We start from the raw sequence: 25,661 nt of genomic DNA on the forward strand, positions 1-25,661 counted from the left end.
GGTCAACCGGGTGAGGCGACAGGGTGCGGGGGTGTGCCGCCGCCGCCAGAGCCGCCGCCGCTGCCGCTGCCACTGCCGCTGCTGCTGCCGCTGCTGGCGCCGCTGCTGCTGCCGCTGCTGCTGCCGCTGCTGCTGCTGCCGCTGCTGCTGCCGCTGCTGCTGCTGCTGCTGCTGCTGCCGCTGCTGCTGCTGCTGCTGCTGCTGCTGCTGCCACCGTTGGGTGATGGTGTTTGCAGCAGGTGTGGAGCATCAAACCCGGATAAACAGCAATAGTATGGGGGTGCGTCTCGAATGGTTGAAGCACGCCAAAATCTCTCACCCATATATCTCGAAAGTGCATTTGTTTGGCGACAGCGCCTTCATCAACCCCTACTGCCACCTCAAACACGCCTTTTGCAATACCCTGATTTAGGTCCTGACGGCGATGGGCAACTCGTCCTACCCTGCATTCATCAACCAAATCGTGCCAAACATCAACCCACCCATTGACTTCATCTCCTACTCCAACTGGTGTGTGTGCTATCTAAGATGTGCCACATTTCAAAAGCCACAGTGTGCGTGCAAACACATGCTTGTGTGTGGAGCGGTGTGGTGTGTATGTGTATGCGCACGCATGTGTGTGTGGGGGTGTGTGTGTGCGCGCGCGTGCGCGCGTGCGCGCGTGGGTGTGTTTGAGTGCGTGTGTGCGCATTTAGGCACGCATGTTTGTGTGGCCCAATCCCTTCACATCTTGCAACTATTCATGCAGCCGCCTCAACGTCTCTGCTTGTGAATTCAATTTCATTGCCAACTGCTACTGACTGCCACCTCTCTGCTGCAGGGAGATCGAGGAGGCCCAGCAAAGGGTGAGGCCATGCAACGGCATCGAACTATGATTGACAGGCGCGAATGCGTGCGTCTCCGAGACGACAGCCCTGAAAGCTGCAGGCATCCTGCTCTTCCTGGCACGTGACACGCTTGCACGTCTTGCACATACAGATGAGGCATTTTCTCCCGATTCCCTACATTACACAGTCTGCAGATGAGATCGGCACAGTTCTGGGGGACGCACTGGACTTCATCAATTGCCACTTGCCCCCCAAGCCCTGCGTCCCTGAGCCGCGCGTCTTCGTGGGCGAGGTGAGGTGTTGCGTTGGGAATCAAACACAAGGCAGAGCAAGTTGCTCTGCCTACCACGCAAGTTGTCCTGCAGTTGTTGCTGCCCGGATGATCACCCAAACCTCCCAATTGGACTTGTGGGATCAATTGGTGTATGGTGCGATGTTCTGCGTCACTTTGTTGATGCAAACAAATTCTCAATCCACACACGCAGTTTGGCTACTTCCTGCGCAACAACAACTGCACTGCGGCTGACGCGCCGCCGGTCAAGGCAGGCCAGGGCCCTCACATGGACACTACCTCTGAGATTATCAAACAGCGCACCCTGTGGCACGCGGCTAGCGCCATCGCATGGGGTTCACCCATGAACTTATACTGGGAGCTGTGGGTACAAGACGTTTGTGTGTGTATTGGGGGGGGGGGCGCTTCGCGTGGGAGCAGACGTGTCAAGCAAATTTGCTGTGCAAAAGGTTGGGGATTCCATGAATGGACGTCACTTCTTTTTCATCGTCGCTTTGGGTGGCAGGGGTGCGTTTGACGGTTTTTGCAGGGGGCAGGGAGAAAGAATGTGTGCTCAGAGTCCTGCTGTTGGACGATTCGGCGGCGACGAGCTGAGTGGTGTCTACTGGTTCAGTGGCCTTGGGCCAAGACTGACAGGGCCTGTGGGTCGTGGGCAGTGAATGCGCACATGCCCTTTGAGAAACTGCCATATGCTCCGATTCAGCCAGGGTGGGTGATTTTGCGCAAACAGCCAGGGTCATTTCATGGTTGCCCCACCACCTGCTCTGACCTCAATTCCACCGCCTTTCACCCATTTGACTGACCCCGCAGCTACAGCAACGAGAAGGGCACCGATGCCAAGGGCCAGCGCTGCGACAAGGGCTACTGGCTGGTCAACGACCAGGGGCAAGATGAGCCCGTGTTTGCCGCACTCAAGGTGGGACGGTTTTTATGAGCGCTATTCTGCTGTGTGTTGAAAAGACATATTCTCTCTCAAAAGGGTGAGGTTGCTTGGGGGGGACACGTGACCACACCTCTCAACAAGGAAGTATGCATGTGTCAACAGGCAGCTTGCTGTCGAGAGCGCCGCCCACACATCAAGCCCATAACCCTTGTGCCTCACTCCTTGAACTCAATTTTCCATCCGCCGCACGTCCTTCCCCCAAAGGCATACTACTCCGCCGCAGACGCATTTGTCCGTCGCCACGCGCGCGCCCATGGCGGCGCGGCGCCGGATATCAACGCGTTCCGCCGATGGGCCGTGGCAAAGCTGGCGGACCTCACGGGTTATGTGGGCGTGGCGCCGCCAAAGGTGCGGGAACTGGACCCCGCCGCGGCCCTGATCGCCGGCGGCCACTAGGCAGCACATCTGAGGGTTTGCGCCTGCTCGCAAGCCCCTATGCCTCATACGCCTTGCCGCTGGCGGCAGCCAGGAGAGCTTGTGAAACAGCATGCACTGCAATCAGGTGCCATGCGCAAAGTTTCTTTTTGCACGTTGTTGTTCCAGCAGCTGCAGGGGTCAGTCCTAAGGAGCTGCGACGCTCATGCATGGCTGCACCCTCAACAAGGTTGATTGACAAGCAAAGCATCTTCTTGTGCACTCCTTGTTCAGTACCAAAATACACAATGTAGATAACACATCTTAGCACCATGCAGACGCAGGCCCCGTAGCGTAGCACATACCTTCCTGTAGCGACCAATCAACAACTGCGACCTGTCAAATAGCCTGCTGCAAGGATCTTGATCCGAGCGCATGTAACTTTGATCAAGTTGTCTGCGGCATCAAGGAGGACAGTGGTTGAGTGAGCTGTCCTTGCATCTCAACAGCGGATGTGACCCAGCTCTGGGCTCCAGACTGAAGCTGCATGTGCAAGGCATGGCGGGGTGATGTCACCCCGCTGGCTGCAGAGACACAGGGACAGGCGGCGGCGGGGCCAGCGCGTATTATAATAGGTGCCTGATTGGCGGGGCTACAAGTTGTCCGGTGTATTGTTGGTTCCAAGTTTCAAAACATTTGAGCACATCCTTTTTAGTGGGCATGCAAGTAAGCTGTGGGCGGGGGTACATGTAGGCTCCCGTGTATCTTCTTCGATGGTCCTGAGTTTTCATAGAACCGAGCACATCTTTGGTTGGTCAAACGGTGAACGGTCGGTGATACCCAGTGTGCTGCACACACTTGCCTGCAGGCGCAGCTCGCTATGAGGAGGTGGGGTGAAAGTGGACGCAGGGGCAATGTGGACGCTTTCTGCAGGAGGCTCTTGTGCTGCTGTATCTCACATATGTTGAAGTATATGATTTAACACGTCTCTGAGATCCACTCACACAGTTCACCGCTCGCGCACTGGCCACTTGCTCGGGGCCTCCAGCGTTGGTCACTTGCGATTCCTGCTCGCTGCTCTCCCACCCTCCCGAACCTCACAAACGCAATCTTACTGATTAATAGATTCTACTTGGCTTAGCGCACGCGCGCTGGTGCGATTTTGCCATCGTCCACAGTGCAGGTGGTCACTGGCAGCAACCAGCCAGTGCAATGGACGTCTGGCAGGGCTGCCTGATAGGCCCCGAGAGACATCGATATGCTACTATAATTCATATGATATGTTTTGTCACAGCTTAGCAGCCCAGTGGGTCTCAGTTCCATGAACGTCCACTTTGCCCCCACCTTCGCCACGGCTACTCGGGGGCCAACTCTCGCTGCAGACCACGAGCTCCTTTGCACCCGCATCTGGAACTAAGAATTACATTATCAATGACGTTTTGTAGGTCTGCAGGCTGCGGGGAGCCCTGGGCAGTGAGAAATCAGCCCAGCGTCCACTTTCACCCCACCTCCTCATATGTTGTGCACAGTTTGCAGTCTGTTACCAAGTTTTGGGCATGCCGTCCAGACCCCATTGTTGTGGTATCGAGTGACAGGGCCACAGCGGGCGAGCTTGCGAGGGGCAACGAAGGTAGTGTTGGGCGGAGCAGCTGGGGGAGAGCTCCGGCCGCTGGACTCGTGCGTGCAGTGACGGCGGCCACAACGCCACAACGAGCGCCGCGTACGCAGTCACAATGCACGTGAATATATGTGGGGTGGTCCTCGGGCAGACTTTGTGTACCGTACGGTGCACACCTGAGTGACAAAAACTGCAAACAGCTTTGATGATCTCTGGGGCAGTTCCTGTCTGCTAAACTGATGGACCTAAACAAACGGGTTACGCGAGCGCCACGCGGAACTTCAGCGCTGTGCGCGACACTTGTGCGCAAGTGTGCCATCGAGAAGGCCTGCAGGCCTAGTAGACATTCTCTGGAGCTCTGCGTGGCCGTATGGATTACGGACTGAGCGTCTTCGGTGCGACGCTGCGGCTCGCGCTCATCGTGGCTCTCTTTGGCGGGTCCAGCAGGGGCGCGCCGCACGGCATGCTGCTCGCGCTTCGCAGCTCGAGGACAGCTGTGCTGTTGCACACTCACCAGCACTCCGCGTGCCCTTTGGCACAGCTATTAGATAGAGATGTGTATGACGCGCCTGACAGCTATGCCAGTCGCGTGCCCCACCTTCCTTTCGGCTCACTGCCCCAACTGCGCGCACAACGCTGCTCGCTACGCTGGCATCGACCCAGTCCGGCGCCGATCGGACAGCACAGACCTTCCTATTGTCACCACCGCCGGCGGCAGGCGGTACGTGCTGTCTGAGGAGGGCCTCGAGTACGACGTGGTCGTGCGCGCCGCCGACCGCAGCCTCCTGCCGGTGCAGCCGGGCTTTGTCCTGGGGGTGAGCCTACAGCATGCAAACTTGCGGAGCCGCATGGGTCGCGTGGTGCTGCATGTGGCCCGCATGCACGCCGTGAACGCACGGATGCGGCGTCACCAGCGCTGGCTGCTTCTGAGCCACGCGCATAAATGCACGCGTGGCTGTGCGCCTGCCTACCTGCGCGGTGGTGTGGTTTGCACCATGGCAAGCGCGGCACGGTTGGTCAGTTTTCCCAGCATGGCCTTGTCCACTGCCTCTCGACTACTCGCACATGGACGCTCTCAATCTGCACGTTGATCACACACAAAATCATGTTGTTTCAGGTGGACTTGAAGGTGGATGGTCAAAAGGTTGGTTACTGGTACACAATCGGCTACGACAACGGGCGGTGGCTGGAGCAGGCAAAGTTTGAGGGCTTCTGCACGCAGATTGGCGGCCAGGCGGGCGTGGCCGGGGACGCGTATCAGACCACCTACCAGCGGTTTAGATTTGCGAGGGCCGACCCGTCGCAGGATGCAGGGCCAGAGGTGCGCGTTGGTGTGTGCTCTTGGGGCGGCGCACAGTGTGCAGAGTTTCGGTCGGCCCTTCGGCCTGGCGGGGTGATGGGCAGCGCACGCATTAAACCCTCCTTGACAGCTGCGCGATGAGGCAGCGCGTCTTGCCGCATCACCTGTACCTTCGCCTGCCATGCTCCCGCCTCCCCACCTCCGCCAGGTCACTGACCCCGAGCAGATCAAGGCCGGCCGCATCGAGGTGACGGTGTCCTGGTGAGTCAGCCCCGGGAGCAAGTAGTTACAGGCACCACCTGCAGCACTGCCTGCGCCTACGTAACGTTTGGCATGCGTGTTCGCCACAGCCTTGATTGCACCATGCTGCGGACGTTGTTCACTTTCCTGCAAGTGCCGCCACCCTGCCCCTTCGCTCCTGCTTCTCCTCCCGAAGGTATGTCGAGACCGGCACGCGACAGGGGCCCCCAAACCCTGGGATTGGTGTCGGGAACAACGCGGCTCTTGGTCACCTGCCAGAGGGCAAGAAGGTAGGCTCTGGCGGAGTTCAAGCTCGGCGCCTCATGTGCAATCCATGCGCCTGCCGTCCAGCTCAGCGGCCCCAACGTCAGCTGCGGCACCCGCCTGGATCAGCCAACAGACCAGCGTTCCTTGCGTTTACTGTCACCACGCATTCATGGCACCCCGGGATTCGATTTGAGCCTCCACTCGTTGCGCCTGCCCGGCTTCCATGACGACTGCAGTTTTTCCTGGCGCCCAGCCTGAAGACAGAGAGGGGCCGTGCAGACAGCCTGGCTGTCAACTGGAACAAGAGGTCATTTGCTGTTGTGAGTACCCTAGCACAGGAAATGGTGTTGCTCAGCAACCTCTGGGTCTGCCAAAGCAGGATTCATGGGGCATGGACAAGTGGGATTCTTGGTCTGTGCACACCTCCATCCCATAATGGACAACGTCAAAGAGTTGCACCCTGCGGCCTGCCTTGTAGGTGGACGCCCTGGGCGTGATGGAGCTGCGCTACGAGACAGCGTCCACTCTCATGCTGCGCAAGGCCCTGGACAAGGACAACCCCGCACACAGGCAGCTGCTGCGCGCCAGCCGGGACCCCGGTGAGTGCATGCTGCTCACGCAGCTGTGGAGCGCAGCTGTGCACGGGGTGCCACGCAGCATTGGTCGTGTCAAACTCAGGGTGCTCTCCAGACCTGCTCTGAGGATTGCGTGCATGCGAAGCGGCAGTGGCAAGCCCCTGGTTGCCTGCGTGAGTTCGTGCTTTGCTTGGTAACTTGGGCGGCCATGATGAGCCCACTTGTCTTGCACCCTTCCTCCCGCCTTCATAGGCGTGCGGGCTCTCTTGGGACACGGCAGCGACGAAGGGGTGCGCGAGGGTGTGCGGCAGCAGCAGAGGTTGACAACACAGGACGGAGCTGGCGGCAGCGGCGCTCAGCAGCAGCAGCGGCGGCAACGGCAGCAGCAGCATCCTGGCGTAAAGCGGGAGCGGGGCTCGGGGAGGGCGGGGCAAGATGAATCAGTGGCAGAGTCTCCGGCGCATGCATCACTTGTCAAGCACGAGCAGGGGTGTGGCGGTGCCAGCGGCAGTGGGGGTGGCAGCGCGTTCCTGGACCTGACAAAACCCCAGGAGATGCCTTTGAGGGTGGGGGGCCGCGAGGTCAAGACCGACGAGATTGCGGTGTGCGACCTGCTGGACTCTGACGGCGAGGAGGATGGCGCGGCGCCGCGGTGGGAGGTGCGCAAGCGGCAGGCGGTGGACCTGGACGGCGCATGAGGAGTTTGTCATTGGGTACGATGTCATGTATGCGCATTCGCAATTGACTCCCGGTCCTGCACTGACTTGCTTTCTGACAACATCAATTTTGTCCAGAGGGTCGTTGTTCGACCTTGTATGTAACTTCGAGCATCATGCCTTGCTTTTGAGCTGATATTGCGTGGCGGTTATAACGCTTGGCAACCAGATTCAGTTGGGTCCATAAGTCTGTCTTTGGCAAAAATCCACACCCGAGCTCGCCCAGCCGCTCCTGGTATCCGCTGCTTTCAGAACCAACGTTTGTCACCAGTGTAGGGCCATGCGAGAGAGCATGTGTGCATGCGCACTTGTGCGCTGGACCAGAAAACGATCAGGGACACCTGTAGATGGGGCTGTCATGCCCCTGCGTTGCATCGCGGTGTGGGGCAGTTGAGGTGTGTGCATTGTGCTGTGTTGGGTACCATTATTCTCAGTAGTGGAGATATACTTCTGTTCTCACTTCCCATTCCGTCACATCCTCCGTGTGGGACTTCAGCACGCCGGGAATTCACAAGAATGTGACACATGGGCGCACTGCTCTGAAGGCGAGTGACCAAGTACGGCGAGTGACCAGATGCGACAGAGAGAAGCGAGCGGGCATGGAGCGCGCCGAGCCTGTTTGGAACGTGCAAATCCATGACATGGACATCCCTTAGAGACTCAGGCGGTCTAGCAACGCTCCTCGACACGTTCAAACTTTACGGGCCGATCTGGGCTCTTTCTTGTTCCTGGCGTGTTGAAAAGTCGACCCCTTGAACTTTGGACAATAAAAAAGTCAAGCGCGCTAGAAGGGCCGCGCCAGCGAGAGGGTGAGAGCGCAACAATTCGCTTCGACACAGCATGTCTCTTCCCGAGCTGGGAGCAAGGCTGATAGGTGAGGGGCCACCTTAAGCTCCAGGTTTGGCTTCCAGCAGTGGCGAGGTACTTGCTTGGAGCGCAGACGAGCAGCAAAGCGCGCCCCGTACAGTACTTTGCGCGTGCGTCTGCGCGCCCTCGACTTGTCAAGTGTCCTCCCACCCCTGCCACCTGCTACTGGTTTGCCGACGCCAGATACGTCATCACTGGTCAGGCAGCCACAAGCACGCCCTTTGCACCTTCACGCCCCATCACTGCCCCCCCATTAAAGAACGCCTGTTCCCATGTGTGCTCTCTGGCCGCAGTGCGCCGCTGCTCCGACGGCAGTGCGCTCCCCATCATCACCACCCCGGGCGGCAAGCTGTTTGTGCTGTCCGAGGAGGGGCTGGAGTATGAGGTGGTCCTGCAGGCCGACAAGGGCTTTCCTGTGGTCCCAGCCAACATGGCCGTCGAGGTGGGCGGGGCGCCACGCACGCCCTCCTCCAGGCAGACCCCGGCCGCATGGCTCGATGCCGTCTCCGTCTCCTGCGCGCACCCCGCTGAAACCATTCATAGGCAGCGGGCGCGCTGAGGCTCCAGCGTATGCGTCCGCCCGACCTCACCCAACAGGCAGAGCTGAAGGTGGACGGCGAGGCAGTGGGGTACCTCAAGACGAATCTCTTGCCCAACTCGACCATTGTTTTCGAGGGGTTCTGCATAGCAGGTGCCTGCACCTTGCGCGGCGTGGCAGCCATGCGCGTTGCATGCTGCCATGATCAGTCGGACGACGGGGCCGCGGGTACCCCTGCGCAGATTGCACGCCGGCCCTTTCTGCTCTTCAATTGAGTCGGCCGCCATGCGACCACCTGAATCCGCTGCAGCCAGCGAATATGGGGCAAGCACCTACCGCCGCTTCAAATTCTCAAAGGCGGACCCCTCCCAAGACATGGGGCCCCAGGTGAATTCTGCCGCACCAGCTGCAGGTGCCTGCTGCCCACGCAGCATGCTCGAAAAGGCCACTAGCGCGCGCCCCAGCTGCCACACCACCAGTGGAAGCCGCCCATCCGCTTCACACCCATGCTTCGCGCGCCCCGACGCGCTGCCTGCCGCACGCTGTCATCTGCATGTCGTCTGACCTGCCAGCACGTATCCTGGAAGCCCAGCCCCGCGCTACAGCAACTGTGCCGACCCTGAAAGGCACCCAACCCCCACATGCACACGCACCCCCCCCTGCAGGTGACTGATCCCGAGCAGATAAAGGCCGGCCGCATCACACTGGAGCTGCGCCGGTCGGTGGCTGCGGGGCTCAGGACGACGCCGCCGTCAGCGGGCGCAGTGGGCGGCGGCGCCGCTCTGGGGCACCTGCCCGAGGGCAAGAAGGTGGGGGGCGGTGGCGCGGCGCAGCGCTGGCCAGGGATGGGGGATGTGATTGGCCCTAACCTTGCTGCTGCCGCGAGGCGGTGGCCCTGATTCGACGCAAGAGCCGCAGCCGCTCCGCCGAAGCTCTCTGCTGCTGTGTACGAGGGCTATGTAGAGCTCGCAGGCGTTATCCGCGGCAGGGCCACACCCCACGTGTCCTCTGTGCACAGCCCTGCTGCTCGCCCGGCCCTCGTGCGACCCGCATGCGCAGTTCTTCCTGGCCCCCAGCCTCAAGACCGCCCAGGGCAACTCTGACTACAAGCAGGTCAACTGGTGCAAGACCGTGTACACCAAGGTGCAGCGAGGGGCTGCTGGGCAGGGGGTGGGACCCTCGATGCGGCATCCAGTCGTGTGCCCCGGGCTTTTGCGCCTGCGACATGCTGCTTGCGTTGGACCCTGCATGTGCTAGGCTCCCTACGGCATGACCCGCCCCAAGCCTCTTGCGCACGCCCTCTTAATTGCAGGTGGCTACCCTGGGCGTGATGGAGCTGCGCTACGAGACGGCATCTACCCTCATGCTGCGCGGGCATCTAAACAAAGCGAACCCCGCACACAGGCAGCTGCTGCGCGGCAGCAGGGATCCCAGTGAGTGGAGGCTGCTGCCGCAGCGCCCTGTGGGCCGAGGCCCGCCTCATCAATGCCGCGTCGCATGCGCGGCGTTCAGCAGTGTGTATCAGATTGCGCTCCCGGTTGGCGTCAGGCCCTCGCCTGCCGTGCCCCTCACAAACTCCCTGCCAACGCCGTGCACACGCCTGGCTGCCCCGCCTGGGCGGCCCAACCGCAGCCGTGCTGGCGCTGCTGGGAGACAGCGACGACGAGGGCGAGGATCAGCACAGCCGGGCTGCGCGCGGCGGCGCGCGGCGGCCGGCCGCGCCGGCGCCAGGCGTCAAGCGCGAGCGCGGCGCCGAGAGCGGGGGGGCGCGTGTCAAGTCCGACGGGGGGCGCGTCAAGCGGGAGCCAGGGCTGGGCGGTGGCAGCGCGTTCCTGGACCTGACCAAGCCCCAGGAGGTGCCTTTGAGGGTGGGGGGCCGCGAGGTCAAGGCCGACGAGATCGCGGTGTGCGACCTGCTGGACTCTGACGGCGAGCAGGAGGGCGCGGCGCCACGGTGGGAGGTGCGCAAGCGGCAGGCGGTGGACCTGGAGGGCGCGTGAGCGAGGGCGCACGAGCGGCCTTCGATGCTACTTGCACAAGCACGGTGCTAAGATTAGCTGCTGGGCTGCCTTATTGATTATGTTGACTTTTGTGTTTGTTACGTCCCAACCATGAACGCTGTGACCTGTCACCCATCCCGCAAGAAAATGTTGTCCTGCAACTCGCGTTTTGCACAGCTTCCTTCCTCTCTGTTGAGCGGTTGTGTAACTGCGTTCCTGTGACATGGCAACTTGGCGTTTTGCCAGTCGTCGTCCCCGTTGTCTCCAGCATGTTGACTATTGACCTGCTGCCAACACCTCTGCCAAAGTGGTCAGGGTGGTATTTCAGGCATCCATTTGCGCTGCATTGTCCAAAAAGAAGCTCAGCTGTCCGCAGGCATGGCAGTCCAGCCGCCTTGGCGTACCACACCTGTTTGATTTGCGATGCAGTCCCTTCTCGGCAATCATGGCTGCCGGGTCCAAAAAGCAAGTGTCAATCAGAGTGCGAACAGCGGGCAAGGTCAAGCTACCACGCATGCATGCCTGCCTGGGTGTCAGGTGGTGAGAGAGAAATTGGGAACAGCACTCAATATGGGGTGGACTTGCAAGGGGTAAAGGCATGCCGGTCATGGGGATACTCCTGCAAACGGATTCGTGCGGCGAGTGTGAGCAGCTGTTCAGCTGTCACCACGGCTGCTGTTACTGTGACCCAGCGCGGTGTCCAATGCTGTGGGCCGTACCAGGGCCTCATTCTCTGTGTTTCGAGTTTTCCGATTACGTTTGCATAGAATCAGCAGCGTCCATCGGTCCCGCGCGGTGGCTAATTACAAACCATCTGTAGATCAATCGCAAGCGGTGTCCCAGCATGTCGCTTGCGTCACTAGGAGTCAAGTTGACGAGTGAGACAAGGAAGGCATGCGCAGAGCACCCCAGACTGCGCCAAGCGCTCACTGGACGTGCGCCGCTTTGCGCTGCCTCTCCCTGGCCTGCGCCTCGGCCGGACCCACAGCATGTCGCAGCCACTGTGCGCCACAGCTACCATGCAGCATCGGGCTGCCACCAGAGCACAAATTTCGCCCGGAGCAGCACACCGCGGCCCCTCAAATGCTGCCCCATCCTGCCACCCTGCACCCGCAGTACGGCGCTGCGTCGATGGCGCCCCGCTGCCCGTGCTCACTACCCCGGGCGGCAAGCATTACGTTATATCCGAGGAGGGCTGCGAGTACGAGGTAGAGCTGCAGACTGGCCCCACGTTTCCTTTAGTCCACCACCCCACAGTGCTGCGGGTGAGCGCCGCGCTTTGCCGCCCGCGGCCGCAGGCAACGCTGCATGGCGACGACAGCAAGTTGGCCGCTCTGCGACACGGCCATGGGCTTCTGTCAGGCGGCCCAAGATGTCATGCGCAATGCACAGTCGAAAAGGCAACAGGCACCAGCGACGCTGCTACCGCGCCGGCATGCATGTGTGAGTTGCGCCTGATCAGGCACGGCCCGCTCCTGGTACCCGTGCAGGCCTCCCTGTACGTAGACGGGCAGCCAGTGGGCTACAACTACCCCAAGCTGAAGCCCAATAGCAGCTATGTGTATGAAGGGTTCTGCATCTCCGGTGGGGGCGCGTGCAGCCAACCTGTGTGCACCATGTTCGTGGGGTGTAGTGGGCGTGTGCGGGCGGTGCCGCGCGTGGACATTTGCGTTCTTTTGTGGTAATTCATGCGATTATGGTGTGTATGTGTGTGTGTGTGTGTGTGTGTGTGTGCACGTGCGCATGCAAGCATGAGCAAGCGCTTTTTGCTACGCACGCGTGAGTGTTTGGGGATTGACATTGGTCACGCTCCACCTTGGTGCGTGCAGAATTTGGACTCGGGCGCTGCAGAAGCCTGCGTGCCCAAGCAAACACATTGCAGGGGCGCCCCACCCCACTGCGGCACACTGCTTCTATGCGTGCCCCAGGCATGCACACATCACTCCTGGTTCACACCTGCCCTGCATCTCAACCTCTCCCCCCCTGCAGCCAGCGAGCATGGGGCAAGCACCTACCGCCGCTTCAAATTCTCCAAGGCAGACCCCTCCCGAGACATGGGGCCTCAGGTGCGTTCCCCCGTAAGCCCCTCTCCTCCCCAGCAACACAAAGGGCTGCTGATGTGCCGCACACAGGTACAGCTCGTGGCCCAGCCCCACAGCCGGCAAGCCACATGGCCCGCCGCCCGCTGCATCTCCCAAATACGACAGAAGCAGCCCTGCTGACTGGCGGTCTGCCCTTTCCAGACCTCGCCTTCTGTCCCCAATCGATTGCGGCGACAGGTCAATGACCCAGAGCACATCAAGGCCGGCCGCATTACGGTCAAGATTGCAAGAGCATTGCCGCTCGGCACAAGGAGCGGCCCGATAATGACAGGCGTCGAGTCCGGCGGCGGCAACGGCGGCGGCGCGGCGCTGGGACACCTGCCCGAGGGGAAGAAGGTGGGGCCGGTGGCGCGCGACCGGGGCAGCTGCCGCACACTCACTCGACGCACGCCAGTCCTCCAGGCCGCGGCCGGGGAAACCGGCCCGAGGTTTCCCCGGCGTCCCACTGCGCACGCGAACCCAACCGTTGCCCCTTGCGCTGCACCACCGCTCGGCTGCCGCCCCTGCGCCTCCTGTTGCCTCCCTGCCTGCCCCCAGTTCTTCCTGGCGCCAAGTCTCAAGACCGCGCAGGGGCAGCAGGAGACCAAGGCCACCATGTGGAGCACCACCACCTACCAAACGGTGGGAGCGCTCGCTGCAGACCAAAGCAGGCACCAAGCACATCCCCTGGGAGGGCCATCACGTGCTGTGCACCACACCCCCCTTTGCGGAGGGAGACCGGTGCTTTGGTGTGGTGCTTTGGGCCTGTTGGACCGAGCACATTAATGAGCAAGGCCCCGAGGGCCCCCGCCCGGGGGGCGAACGAGGGAGTGGTAAGGTCTGCGGCGCGAGCCGTGCGCCCTGCGGTTGCACGTGAAGGTGGGCAGGCGGTCCGCCTGCTGCCTTCGCATGTTTTGCGCGTGCAACGCCAGCACCCTGCCCGTGCTGCCGCCCGTGCAGGTGGAGACTTTGGGCGTGGCGGAGCTGCGCTACGAGACGGCGTCCACTCTCATGCTGCGCAAGGCCCTGGACAAGGACAACCCCGCACACAGGCAGCTGCTGCGCGCCAGCCGGGACCCCAGTGAGTGCAGACTGCTGCATGCGCGATGTCACAGAGGGGCAGGGCGCTGCGGGGCCCGGCGCACTTCGTGCTGTCGCTGCTGGCTTGAGGCCCTCAGATGCGGCGAAGTCAGGGGGTATGCCACCTGCCTGCTGGCGAGACTTTCTGAGGCTGGCTGTGCAACCACTGCGTGTCAATGCAGCCGTGCTGGCCCTGCTGGGCGAAGACGGCGACGAGGGAGGCCGGGCGCAGCCACTGCGCGAGCGGCAGGCCCGCAGCCCGGGCGCCCGGGCCGGCGCCGGCGGCGGGGGCGGGGCCAAGGCGGCCGTCAGCGTGAAGCGTGAGCGCGGCGCGGCTGGGGCGGCAGCTGCTGCGGCGGCGCACGGCACGCGGGTCAAGCGGGAGCACGGCGCTGGCGGGGGCGGCGGCGGGGGCGGCGGTGGTAGTGGCGATGGTGGCAGCGGCGGCAGCGTGTTTCTGGACCTGACCAAGCCCCAGGACATGCCTTTGAGGGTGGGGGGCCGCGAGGTGCAGCGAAACGAGATCGCGGTGTGCGACCTGCTGGACTCTGACGGCGAGGAGGGGGCACGGGCGCCGCGGTGGGAGGTGCGCAAGCGGCAGGCGGTGGAGATCACTTCCAGGGTGTGACGCCCTCTGTGGGCTTTGAGGTGTTTGTTCGAAAAAACCATGATGTCAAAGCTCAACTGAATGCATGTTTCACGCGGTGTGCTGCCCTGCTGGTGGTCTGCCTAGGGCGAGCTGCTTTCTCACAACCCTGAAGTCCATTGTGAGGGCTTTGACGGCGGCACCCACACGATCGGGTTCATGCAGCGGCCCCTGCTGCATCGCAGCGCTGCTGGACTGTGATCTGCGAAACGAGTATTGTTTCAGAGCTGCGGCTGCCTGCGCCACCGTGCTGCTTTTCAAGGCACCACTACTTGTCTGCACCAACTTGGGCTCAGGCGCGCTGGGATGGCGCAGAACCCACCACAGTCATCGCGGCGTTGCATACATTTGTGTGCCCTTGGTGGAGCTGTGGCAGCTTTGGACAGCCAGACAATGGCGGCACGTGCTCGTCAACTTAGCTTCACGCAGTGCCAGGCAGGCGCTGTACTTGGTAGGTGATTGACTTCAATGATCCTCGGCATGGCAGCCCCGCCGGAAGCGCCGTCATGTCTCCTTCTGCGTTGACCAGCTCGTCCATGGGCTCGTCCTTGGTTTGGCACGTGACTGCGCGGTCATTTGCGGCAGGCGGTGGGTTGGATGGGTTAAAGCGTGCTGTAAACTCTGTCACAGGGGGGGCAGGTCCACGAAGCAGTTGACACTAGTTGTAATCAGCTGCGGACACCAGTGCGACCGTGCCAGGATGCAAGTGAAAATCCCGGAGGGCCGCATACGCGCTTGTCTTGCACAACGGTTCATTGCATTCATTCTCGGAAAGTTTCTCGGCACATTCCGCGCATACCTCTGCCTCGCACGCACATCAGCTGCGTCGTCGCAGAGGCGCTCCACCCCTTCCCCGCGGTTGGATCTGTTAAGGGTTACCACTTTCTTGTGCCATATCCTGTAGTTGTCAATAGTGCAGGTGAGAGCCATCTCCACCCGTCAAACATGCGCGCGCAGATTGGTTCATTGGTGGGGCCTTCACGCCCCGTCTCTGGTATCCGCAGATGCGCATGCAGCGGCACGCATTCTTGCTGCATGCGTGTACGGTGACAAGTGGTCCCAGGAGGACAACATGGCGGCGGCCCATGCGCCGCCAGTCACCAGCCCCAGCGGAGCTGGTGACAAGAGAGCGCACCCGCTTACGCCTCCACCGGTTCCACCCCCACGCAGGCCCTGGTCGCTCCTTGATTGACCAATCAATCCCCCAGCCCAGCGCAACACGCGCGGCAGCCGCACGGGAGCAGCAATGCGGGCTGCTGTACTGGCCCTGCTTGCTCTGGTCCTCGCAGCTGAGGCCAACGCTTCAGGTGGGCGTTGGGCCATGCTCTTCTCGCCTTATGGACGCAACGCCCCTCGCCTGCTGCTTCGGCGCTTCGAAGAATCACTTCCTCGACAGAACGCAGTCGGCGCTCAGCCCTTCCTGCAGTTGAAAATGCGACCCACTCACTTGTCGCGTCGCTTGATGCCAACCCACCCCCATCAGGTGGGCGCCTGCTGCAGGCCGCAGACAGCGCCAAGGCGGTCGATGGCGCCCAAAGCGCGGCGGCCGCGAAGGACGCAAAGGAGGACAAGAAAGTTGACCAGGCCTTCCCGGGCGGCTGGGGGGGCATGGGCGGCGGCATGGGTGGCGGCCGGCCCGGCTTCGGGGGCGGCATCCCCGGCTACAGCACCCCTCCGCTCGGCGGCTTTGGGGGCGGCGGCGGCTTTGGCGGCGGCGGCGGCGGCTTCGGGGGCGGCCGCCCCGGCGGCTTTGGCGGCGGCGGCCCGTCCGGCGGCTTTGGCGGGCTCGGCGGCGGTCTGGGTGGGGGGCTGGGCGGCGGCTCTGTCCGCGACCGTGCGCAGCAGGCCATAGACCAACGCCTGCAGGGGCGCTTCGGCGGCGGCGGCGGCTTCGGCAACAACGGCGGCGGGCTGTTCGGCGGCGGCGCGGCCAACCAGCAGCCCGGCGGCCTGTTTGGCGGCGGCGGCCTCGGCGGGTCTGCCGGTCTGTCTCCCATCGCCCAGCCCGGCGGCTTTGGCGGCTTCGGCGCCCAGCAGGGCAACCCTTTCGGCGGCGGCCGTGGTGACCGGCAGCAGCAGAACCCCTTCACCGGCCGCCCGCAGATGCCAGGCTTTGGCGGCCTGAACGCTGGCGTCCCCCCGGGCGCGGTGCGCCCAGCAGGGCTGGGCGGCCTCGGCAACGGGTTCGGCAACAACGGCGCCTTCAACGGCGGCAACCCCTTCAACAACGGCGGCGCCTTCAACGGCGCCGGCTCCCTGCCCGGCCTCGGCGGTGGCCGCGCCAACGGCCTGGGCGTCGGCACGCGCCTCTATGACCGCTCCATCCTCTCGGGCCTCCTGCCGAGTGCGCCGTCGCGCAACAGCGGCGGCGCGCTGCGGCCGCTGTCGGCCGACGCCGCGCGGTTCAGCCAGTCGTTCGCGTCCGCAGACGCGCGGTCGGTCGGCCGCAGCATGATCTTCGGCCAGATCAACTCCGAGGCCGCGGCGCAGGGCATCGTCGATGCGGCCGCCGCCGGCCGCCGCGGGCGCATCAGCGACTCCCTCGCGTACGCCGCCGCCGAGAGCAACAGCGTGCGGCCGCTGTCGACGCTCTTCAGCCGCTCCGCGTCGTTCGCGCTCTCGCGCGGCCAGGTCAACCCCTTTGCGGACGCGACGGCCGACGCGTTCGTCGCTGCGCGCGGCCGCGGCTCGCTGCGCAACTTTGGCCTCGCCATGGCCGACGCCTGCACCAGCAGCGGCGGCGACGGGCAGTACGCGTACGGCCAGGCCATGGCGCGCGCGGTGGCGCAGGGCGGCGACGGGCAGGCGGCCGTGGCCGAGGCGACGGCCGAGGTGTTCTGCAGCGGCCGCAACGACTATGCGACCGCGTGGTCGTCCGCCTTTGCCGTCGCGCTGAACCAGGACAAGAACGGCTGCCTCGTGCTGTCCAAGGCGCGCGCCCTCGCGACGGCCAGCTGCGGCGGCGGCGCGTTCAACGCCAACGCCGACAGCGCCTCGACGTCCAAGGTCCTCGGCTTCTGCGGGCTGCTGCCGCCGGGCACCGTGAACTTCGGCTTCAACTCGGCCGACGGCGGCTCCAACAGCTTCAGCGGCTAGTTACACCTGCTAGTTACACCCGCCCCCCCGCTGGGCAACCAACAAGCGCGGGTGCCCGTCCGGCGTGGCGGCCGCCGCCCTGGTGTGCACGCTGGTGTGGGGCCAGAAGAAGCCACCTACCGGAATTGCTCTGGCTCTGGCTGCGGTTTCGTGCGGGGCCAAGGCGGGCGCCTTACAGGGGTTTGGAATGGCCATGCATTGATTTGCGTGCACACGGAGGGTCTAGGACACTGCTCAGTGCCTCGGCACAGACACATGTGTGCTCTCATTACACATCATCGTCAACAACGATGCCAAATACCATCAGCAAACTGTCTAGTCGCTGCGCCGACAACCCTTTGGCGAGTCCCTCGCTGAACAAGCGGCTGGGCTCAAGCTGCCCCTGCCAGAGCGCACCTCTCACCCACAACGCCGCCGCGATAGCGAGGCATATCCAGGCACTAGGGGCGGGCCGCTGCACCACGCACGCCCGCCACACGTAGGTCGCGGCGTGCGCGTGCACCCCGCCGAGGTCTCCTCAACCCCGATTGCCGGCTGAGCAAGCCGCGCCAGCGTGCCGGGCAAGAATCCGCACCCTTTTGCAAGCATGATGGCTGATATGTTGCCCATTGTTGATGTTTTGGACATCTCAATACAAAAAGATCGTCTTATGTGGAGTTTGCACCTTCTCACCTGTAATAAGTCATTACTTGGCAATCGCAAGTCTTCACATTGGGCGCTGCATATATGTATTACACAGAGTTGGGCGGTGTGGCAGCCACAGCAGCACGGCCTGCGTGCGTGTGTGCGTCAAGGCCGCCAACTTGCCCCTGGGCACGGGCCCGTGCAAAACTGGTGGCTGCAGGCAACACGGCAGGGTTCAGAAGACAGGGGACCAGCAAAGTGGGAGCAGACGGGCCTTGACCCTCTGCAGACAGTCAGACGCCGGGCAGTTTGTTAACGTCACCCGCCAGCTTTGTGAACTGGTCGTTGCGCGCCATCGGCCGCGCCTTGGAACCCCCCGTGCCGTAAAAGCTCTGGGTCAGGACGTGCTTGCCCGACGTCGCCGCAGCCGTCAGCGCAACGCCGCTGCCGCCGCCCGCCGTCGCGCCGCAGCCGCGGTCCAGGGCGCCCGCGGCAGGGCCGCAAGCCCTGCCCCCGCTGCCGCCAGCCGCAGGCTGCCAGTCAAAGCTGTAGATCGTCACGGGCTCGTCGTCACCCGTAGCATGCGCCTCAGCCATGCCCGCCCAGCTGCCGCCCGTCGCAGCCGCCGCCGCCGCTGCCGCCGGGCCCACGACCCCGGGCGTGCCGCCGCCGCCGCCGCATCCAAGCGCGGGCGAGCCCGAGCGGTGTCTGAAGGCGAGCTGGCGGCGGAACACGCGGCCTGCGATGGCGCGGTCCAGCAGGCCGGCCTCCACCAGAAATTCGGGGTCGCGCAACACAGGGCCGCCATCGCGCGTCTTCATGACCCGCGCTCCGAGCCTGGCAGGGTTTCGGGAGAGAGGGTTGGGTGAGGAGTGAGGGTGAGGGCTCTATGTGAATGGGAGGCAGGGTGGGTGGGGGCGGATCTCCGGTGGCGACGAGGGCAGCCCCTGGGCTCCAGGCTGCGCTTTGTTATGCGGCAATCGCGGCGCACGCTGGCTCGCCGCAGTGGTGGGCTGAGCATGTAGCGATGGATGTGTGCTCAGGCGTGAGCGAATTCATGTGCTGCAGGCGCCCCAAAAACGCGCGCCCCAATGGGAAACCCCCAACCCCAGCCGGGCCCCCTCACGTTTGGCCCTCCAATGGCGGCGCTTTGAAAGCCTCTGCGTACGCGGTCGCGCGGCACCCCTCCGGCGCCGCCGTCGCCGGCGCCTCGCGCGCCGCGGCCGCCGCGGCCGCGGCCCGCTGCCACAGCCGCCGCAGCTCCTCGGCCTCGCGCGGGCCGACAGATGGGCAGCCCTTGTGCGCGCCGGGCAGCGAATCGCGCAGCGCGGCCGGCGGCGCATGGGCGGCGCGCGCGTGGCTGGCCCAGGACGCGGGGGACTGAAAGTGGTGGAAGTGAGGCGGGCGGGCAGGAGCCGGTCAGCGGGCAAGCTCGGCGGTGGTGAAACGAGGCCCTCATTTTGACGTGGACGGGGGCTGTGTCGGCCGCAGGAGGCTGACAAATGGCACCAAGCGCTCATCAGCCCGGATTGTGCATCTCATCCCTGCACGCCAACGAGCCTGCGTCCTGGATTTTCCGGCGTCTAGACAGCAAGGTGAGCGCGAGCACACCCACTCCCCCCCCCCACCCACCTGCTGCTCGCTGTGCTCAATCACGCGCTGAAAAGTCGCCGGCTGCGCTGCGTTGGCGGCCTTCTCTTCTGGGCTCGGGAACACGCTGCCGCCACTGCTGCAGCCGCAAGCACCGGACGCCCGCGGGGACGCGTCCGAGGCGGCGGTGGAGACGTCGCCGCCGCGGCTGGCAACGCCAGCGGCGCCGGCGGCCGGGATTGGGGCGCGCCGCGCGATGCCCGTGGCGGCCAGCAGGGCCCGCTCCTCGAAAAAGTTGCCTGTGAGCACCTTTGGGGCGCTGGCCTGGTTGTACGCCGTGAACGGCGCGCCGACGTGCTCCGACATGGCTGCTGGCCGGGCGCGGGCCGCCTTGCTGGGCGCGTGGAACGCGCGCGGGAACTGGTGCCTGTGAAGTGGGGTGCGAGCGGGTCAGTTGGCGGGCCGGTGGCACACGCAATGAACGAACCGGTCAGCTGTCTGTGATTTGGCTCAAGTGACTCATCGACTCAGGCTAACAAAGTGAGGCACACGCGGGCACGGCGCACTGCCTGGGATTGATTGCGGTTTTTTTCGAGTGGCGCGCGCCAACGCTCCCGACATATGGCTTGCTACGGGGTACGGCAATCGAGCAAAGGCAGCGCTTGCAGGTCCCTCATCACAAGCCCGTTCAGTGCTCAAGTCACATGAGTGTGCAGTATGCGTAAGCCCTTGCCTTGCAGGTTATGCGGCTTTTTGACCTTCGTCACGAGCAACTTGGACCTTAGGCGACGTGATTGTAAGTTTATTTACTAGTATGAGGGTTCAATCTCCGACGCGGCTATCAAACAACAAGGGGTCAGCACTAGAGACGATCACGCTGTGCGATGATGGGATCGTGTCGGACGATGATGGGGCACGTAGGTTGCGGGCGAGATTGCTTGGGGATAAATGTTTGGAGTGAAGCTTGTCTGGCTAGGCTGGAACATGAGCCACTAGCTTTACAACCCTTTGCCCGTTCCCTGACCTTCATGGCGACATGCACTGCCCCGCCAACCCGCGGGTGCCCACGAGTCATGCAGATGGGTCGGTCCAGGCGCGACACCTGGGTGATCAGGTCATGCATCATCAAGTAGCTGCCTCTCATGCTCCATACAGATTGGACGCAGCGCACCCTCCTAGCAACCTCGTTTCATTCCTAGTTGTTTTGTCACCAGGGGCGAGGCGCACTTCCGGCTACGTGAGAAGCAGCCTGAGCAAACAAGGGAAATTCAAAATTGGATCACCACTGCGTCTCAGAAACTGTGGGCCTCACACTACTCTGTGCTGGAGGTATAAAGCGCGTGGAGTTGTGTATACCGTCAATGCGTTGCGACAAGATGCAGAGCAGCCACCGCACGCAAGGCACATGGTTGCATTGTCTTGCATTCGATAACAACGTGCTGTGAGCACGGCACAACGGCATGCTTAGCATACTGCTGTGTCTTGTGGAATGGCTCATTGACCAAGCCCGGTTGACAAGTTGACTACCGTACCGGCACGGGTGTACGTTTGCCCGCTGCCCTGCACATGCTGCTGATGACTCCGTCATGCACCATTTTGTGGATTCCCCGTGTTGACAATCGCTGTACCGGCACATTGCAACGTTCTTAGCAGCAGGCTGCCATGCAGCACCTGCAGTCGAGCATTGCATCAATTCAATTTTGGTTTGGCAGCTGTCGTGCCTGGGCCTTGCCTTCAGTATAGCGAGCAATACTGACACTAGCATACATTAGACTTGCTTGAATCGTACCGTAGATGTGGCCTAGGTACAGTAGATCCACAGCACGATTGTTGCAGTCGCGCTCGGGCTCCGCCCCAGCATGCTGTCTCCAGAGCCAAGGACGCCAGGTGAACGTCAATTAAAGTCGTACAAGGCGTTCGCTTAGGACATGCGTGGTTGACTGCAGCTGCATATCGCCGACGAGAGCGCTGCACACAGCATCCTGTGTTGCTCCTCGGAGCGGAGGCCCAACATACAGCATGCACCCTGGACAGGATTGGTGCCGGTTGGGATTTCATCCATGTTCCAAGGGTTGCCTTGCACTTGGGCCATGAGAGGCCGCCGACAGAACACTGACGACGCCCGTGCCCCTCACCGCTCGGCCGCGCCCCGTTGCGCTCTGCCGCTGCACGCTTATTGCAGGATCTGGCCCGGGCGGGGCAGCAGCCGGGCGCGAGCTGGAGGACCTGACTCACCGCCTCAATACAGTCAGCATACGGCGCAGCGGACCTGGGGACGGCACCGATGGCAGCGCTGGCAAGCGCGCAGAGAGCCTGGCGACGCCGGCAAGCATGGCCAGGCGAGTTGGGGAGAAGTTGCGAGGGCAAGGCGCTGTGCATAACCCCGGTCTGTTGTGAGCGGATGCGGCAACCCAGAGTGCTGATTTTCTCTGCATACATGTACCACCTTCACGTATCTGGGCCTTGCACAGGCCCCGAACCCAGAGGCGGACAAGCGACGCTGCGGCAGAGGAGTCAGCGGCCGGCATGGGCGGCAGGGCAGCAAGCGCCCGCGGCGGGATCGCCGAGAGGGTGCCCCCTGCTGGTGTCACCCCATCAAGGTGGGGGCCGCACTGCGCCTGGGGTGGCAGGGGGTCCTGGGCACCCCTGCCACTGCGGGCGGCCTGTGTGCAAATGCGCAGGCTCACGATGAACGCGCAGGCACCACAGAACAAGCACCTCCGGGCCACCCAGCAGCTGCCCAGCCCTCGTCTATGCAGCCGACACCACCGCCATGCCAAACCCCTCAAATCACGGCACGAGCACTGCGCAGGCTGCTGTGCATCAACGAGCTGCGAGAGGAGCTGAGCTGCTGCATCTGCCTGGACATATGCGTCCGGCCGTGCACCACGCCATGCGGTGCGCCTGGGTGTGCAGCTGGAAGCGCCCTGTGGAGGCTAGACACAGGCTGTAAGACACAGGTTTTTGCTCCACAGCCTTGTTGTGAGCCTCTGCTTACACGCAGCCATGTCACCTGCCCTCACGGCCCATCCAGGTCATAGCTTCTGCCGCAGCTGCCTCCGCCAAACTCTGGCTCACAACAGGCGGTGCCCCAAGTGCCGCGAGGCCCTGCCGACAGGTGTGCTGGCAGCGGCCTGCTGCAGCACTCTGAGCATGCATGCTTCCCGTGCATCCATCACAAGCGTGAATGTGGACCGTCTGCGGTCTGCGTTCTGAGGGGAGGCAAGAGGATGGCCGCCGCATCGCTCGCACTCAAGCTTGCCGCAACCACCACAACCTACAAAGCGCGCTACGACCCCACCCGCCTATAAAATTACTGTGACGATCAAAGGCTGGGACCTCAAGGTCAACACGGCACTGTGGAACACCATCCAGCTGCTGTTCCCACAGCGCGCCGCTGAGGCTCCCCCACCCACGCCCGCCGAGCCCCCGCGGCCGGCGCGCACACTAGGCGCGCGGCGCGGCCCGGCTGGCGGCCTGCGGCGGCGGGCGGGGCCGGTGGCGGTCGCAGCGGCGGGCGGGTTCATGCCGGCCAGCGATGTGCTGCGGCAGGAGTTCCGTCCGCCCAGGTGTGTGGGAGGTGGCACACGATGCGCTGTCAAGTCTTATGCCTGCAAGATCAGTGGTGTGGGGTCGTCCCTGTTGCCACCGTGCAGGAAAGTGCGCGCAAGTCAAGACCGCCCATCGCGCCGCTCGCCGCTTGGGCCGGCAGGCACGTCCAGCCGGGCGCACGCCCTGTGGCGGCGCCGGCAGCCGCGCCGCGCCGTCGCGCACGCCGCGCGCCCAGCGACGACGACGACGACGATTGGCTCGCGGATGAGGGGGATGCTGAGCTGCAGGCGATGCTGCTGGCGCAGCTGCAGGGCCACGGCGGCGGGGGCGCGGGAAGCCGAGGGGGCGATGATGACGAGGACGAGGAGGTGGAGTCTGATCTGGAGGCGCTGCTGGCAACAGTCTTTGGGGAAGGTGGGCGGGCGATACTGGGGTGTTGCCTTCGGGGGCCGCGAATGGGCAGGGGTGGGGCGTCGGTCGGCATGTGGGGCGGTCTGCACTTGTGCCTGGCACGTGGGCCCGAGCGTTGGCGCCCGAACGCGCCACGGGGCTTGCTGATCGCCGTTTTGGGCCGAACTGTTGTCACTTGCTCCCCCAGACTCTGACGGAGGCTTGCATGAAGCAGCGGGGCGCCGGCGCCAGCCGCCACGCGCGAGGGCGCGCCCTGCAGCACTCCAGCAGGAGCAGCTGCCACAGCCACACGGCGGCAGCGGCGACGGCAGTCGTCGGGCGGTTGGTGGAGTGGCACCCGCCACCCGTGGGCAAGTGATGGCGGCGCAGCAGCATGACGCACGGCACCAGCCGGGCCAGCGGATCGGGTGGCGGGGGCCGCAGCGTGCGGCTCAGCCCCTGGCGACTGCTAGGCGCGCTCCGCAAGCAGCGCCGGAGGTGGTGGTGCTTTCGAGTGATGACGGCGACGACGGCGCTGCCTTTGACTTTGACGAGCTCCTGCTTTCAGGGCAGCTCAGCCCGCCCTCCCCCGGGCTCATCGCCGCGCTAGGTGGCTCGGGCGCGCGGCAGGGGGCGGAGGGTGCCGGCGAGTGGCGGCTGAGCAATGGGGGGCGCGCCAGACTGGCGCGGCAGCAGGGGCCAGGGCGGCAGCAGCAGCAGCAGCAGCAGCAGCAGCAGCAGTCCGGGCTGCCGGATGAAGTGCTGGACTTCATAGTTGACGGCGCCCTCGGGTCCCCACTGGAGTTGGGCGGCATCGCCATGAGCACCGACGATGAGGAGGTGCTCATCGTGGAGAGCCACGAGAGGCACGTGGGCCCGCGTGCCGTCTCCAGCATCCAGCCGGCACTCCAGCAGCAGCAGCAGCAGCAGCAGCAGCAGCAGCAGCAGCAGCAGCAGGGGCAACAGCGGCAGCAGGAGCAGGGGCAACAGCGGCAGCAGCCAGGCGGCGCTGCTGCGCCTGCGGCCGCCGCGCCAGCACCACCATCGCCGGAGCCTGCCCCGCTGTTTGCACGGCTGCGCAACGCAGGGCTCGCTGGCTCTGCGCCCACGCTGGTGGCAGGCGGAGTTGGCAGCAGCGGCTCCGGTCCAGGCCCCAGCATATCGCGCAGCACAGTGAGCGCCGAGCCGGCTTTGGCACCTGTGTTTGCAGCCGACAATGCGCAAGGGCCCAGCCAGGGCGGAGGCGGCGGTGAGGACTCCGATTCGGACTTTGAGCCGCCGCGCCGGGGCCCAAGCAGGCGCGCACCCTCAGCTGGCCTGACGGTGGCGAACGCGATCGGGCGCAATGGGGGCGGCGGTGGCCTTGGCACTGGCCCATCCATGCCGCAGGTGATTTCAGGGCTGAGACGCGTGCGGGGGGTGAGGAGGCAGTAGGGTAGAATTCAGGCAGCGGCGGCCTTTTTGCTGTCGAGGTGAGCATGATATGTTGGCTGTGGGCAGGAAGTGGGGTTGCACTTTTGCTTTCCGTTCCGCTTGTTGCTGAGCTGGTTGAGTGCCCCGTTGACGTTCAGTCCGAGACCACCATGTGCAGCTCTGTCACTGCACCGATATAATTGCCATTGCCGCTCAGGATATTGGCTCATGTATTGGTGCGGTAACACTTTGACGACTTTGCAAGCCGTTGCCGAATCCAAGATCAAGGCCACCACAAGTGCACACTTGAGAGTGAAGATTGCCAGGTGCCATGGGTTCAAGCACGGCACTGGCTGCACCCTAGGCAAACATCAACCAAGGAAAAGAGAGAAGATCTGCTGCGACAAGCCATGCCGCCACGCCTCAGCTACCATACAGTTGGCAGCGAGGACGTGCGACCTCTTGACAATCAAGCCACCGCCACCGCTGGTTCAGATTGCGCTAGACTCGGTTGCACCGCCCCCGGGCCGCCATCTGCCACCCAGCTGGCCGCCGCTCTAGCCAGAGCCGTCGCCGAACTTCTTGCCAAACATGATGAGCTGCAGCTGGTCGTAGCCCGACAGCACGCCTGCGCCCGCCACGGCGCGCAGGA

General features: G+C 63.7%; 7 protein-coding genes across 7 annotated transcripts in view; 6 read left to right on the forward strand and 1 right to left on the reverse strand.

Annotated features, from left to right (window-relative positions):
• MNEG_1475 (hypothetical protein) overlaps positions 1–2,458 on the forward strand; it is a gene marked incomplete at both ends in the record, with an annotated part of 5,007 nt that extends 2,549 nt beyond the window's left edge. Inside the window, 6 exons of the mRNA XM_014050040.1 lie at positions 413–510; positions 821–845; positions 1,015–1,119; positions 1,313–1,482; positions 1,930–2,035; positions 2,267–2,458. Coding sequence (XP_013905494.1) covers positions 413–510; positions 821–845; positions 1,015–1,119; positions 1,313–1,482; positions 1,930–2,035; positions 2,267–2,458 — 696 coding nt within the window. The remainder of the gene's footprint in view (positions 1–412; positions 511–820; positions 846–1,014; positions 1,120–1,312; positions 1,483–1,929; positions 2,036–2,266) is intronic.
• Positions 2,459–4,612: 2,154 nt separating this feature from the next.
• MNEG_1476 (hypothetical protein) lies at positions 4,613–7,114 on the forward strand (the record flags this gene model as incomplete). Its single annotated transcript, XM_014050041.1, has 7 exons — positions 4,613–4,849; positions 5,152–5,355; positions 5,543–5,595; positions 5,771–5,864; positions 6,078–6,161; positions 6,320–6,440; positions 6,669–7,114. The coding sequence occupies 7 exons, from the start codon at positions 4,613–4,615 to the stop codon at positions 7,112–7,114; spliced, it is 1,239 nt and encodes a 412-aa protein (XP_013905495.1).
• An 858-nt stretch (positions 7,115–7,972) lies between these two features.
• MNEG_1477 (hypothetical protein) lies at positions 7,973–10,537 on the forward strand (the record flags this gene model as incomplete). The annotated part of the gene is made up of 8 exons (XM_014050042.1): positions 7,973–8,006; positions 8,293–8,441; positions 8,597–8,690; positions 8,848–8,924; positions 9,203–9,346; positions 9,597–9,680; positions 9,850–9,970; positions 10,170–10,537. 8 exons carry the CDS (start codon positions 7,973–7,975, stop codon positions 10,535–10,537), a joined length of 1,071 nt encoding a protein of 356 aa, XP_013905496.1.
• Positions 10,538–12,288: 1,751 nt separating this feature from the next.
• MNEG_1478 (hypothetical protein) lies at positions 12,289–14,326 on the forward strand (the record flags this gene model as incomplete). Its single annotated transcript, XM_014050043.1, has 6 exons — positions 12,289–12,316; positions 12,527–12,603; positions 12,817–12,975; positions 13,177–13,260; positions 13,579–13,699; positions 13,881–14,326. The coding sequence occupies 6 exons, from the start codon at positions 12,289–12,291 to the stop codon at positions 14,324–14,326; spliced, it is 915 nt and encodes a 304-aa protein (XP_013905497.1).
• A 1,264-nt stretch (positions 14,327–15,590) lies between these two features.
• Positions 15,591–17,440, forward strand: MNEG_1479 (hypothetical protein; the record flags this gene model as incomplete). Its single annotated transcript, XM_014050044.1, has 2 exons — positions 15,591–15,651; positions 15,828–17,440. 2 exons carry the CDS (start codon positions 15,591–15,593, stop codon positions 17,438–17,440), a joined length of 1,674 nt encoding a protein of 557 aa, XP_013905498.1.
• Positions 17,441–18,357: 917 nt separating this feature from the next.
• On the reverse strand, positions 18,358–20,020 carry MNEG_1480 (hypothetical protein; the record flags this gene model as incomplete). The annotated part of the gene is made up of 3 exons (XM_014050045.1): positions 18,358–18,901; positions 19,191–19,444; positions 19,697–20,020. 3 exons carry the CDS (start codon positions 20,018–20,020, stop codon positions 18,358–18,360), a joined length of 1,122 nt encoding a protein of 373 aa, XP_013905499.1.
• A 2,527-nt stretch (positions 20,021–22,547) lies between these two features.
• On the forward strand, positions 22,548–25,209 carry MNEG_1481 (hypothetical protein; the record flags this gene model as incomplete). Its single annotated transcript, XM_014050046.1, has 6 exons — positions 22,548–22,552; positions 22,738–22,772; positions 22,986–23,223; positions 23,442–23,620; positions 24,207–24,769; positions 25,168–25,209. 6 exons carry the CDS (start codon positions 22,548–22,550, stop codon positions 25,207–25,209), a joined length of 1,062 nt encoding a protein of 353 aa, XP_013905500.1.
• Between the last annotated feature and the right edge of the window lie 452 nt (positions 25,210–25,661).

Source organism: Monoraphidium neglectum, assembly GCF_000611645.1.
Source record: "Monoraphidium neglectum strain SAG 48.87 unplaced genomic scaffold scaffold00148, whole genome shotgun sequence".
In the NCBI taxonomy this organism is placed as follows: Eukaryota; Viridiplantae; Chlorophyta; class Chlorophyceae; order Sphaeropleales; family Selenastraceae; genus Monoraphidium; species Monoraphidium neglectum.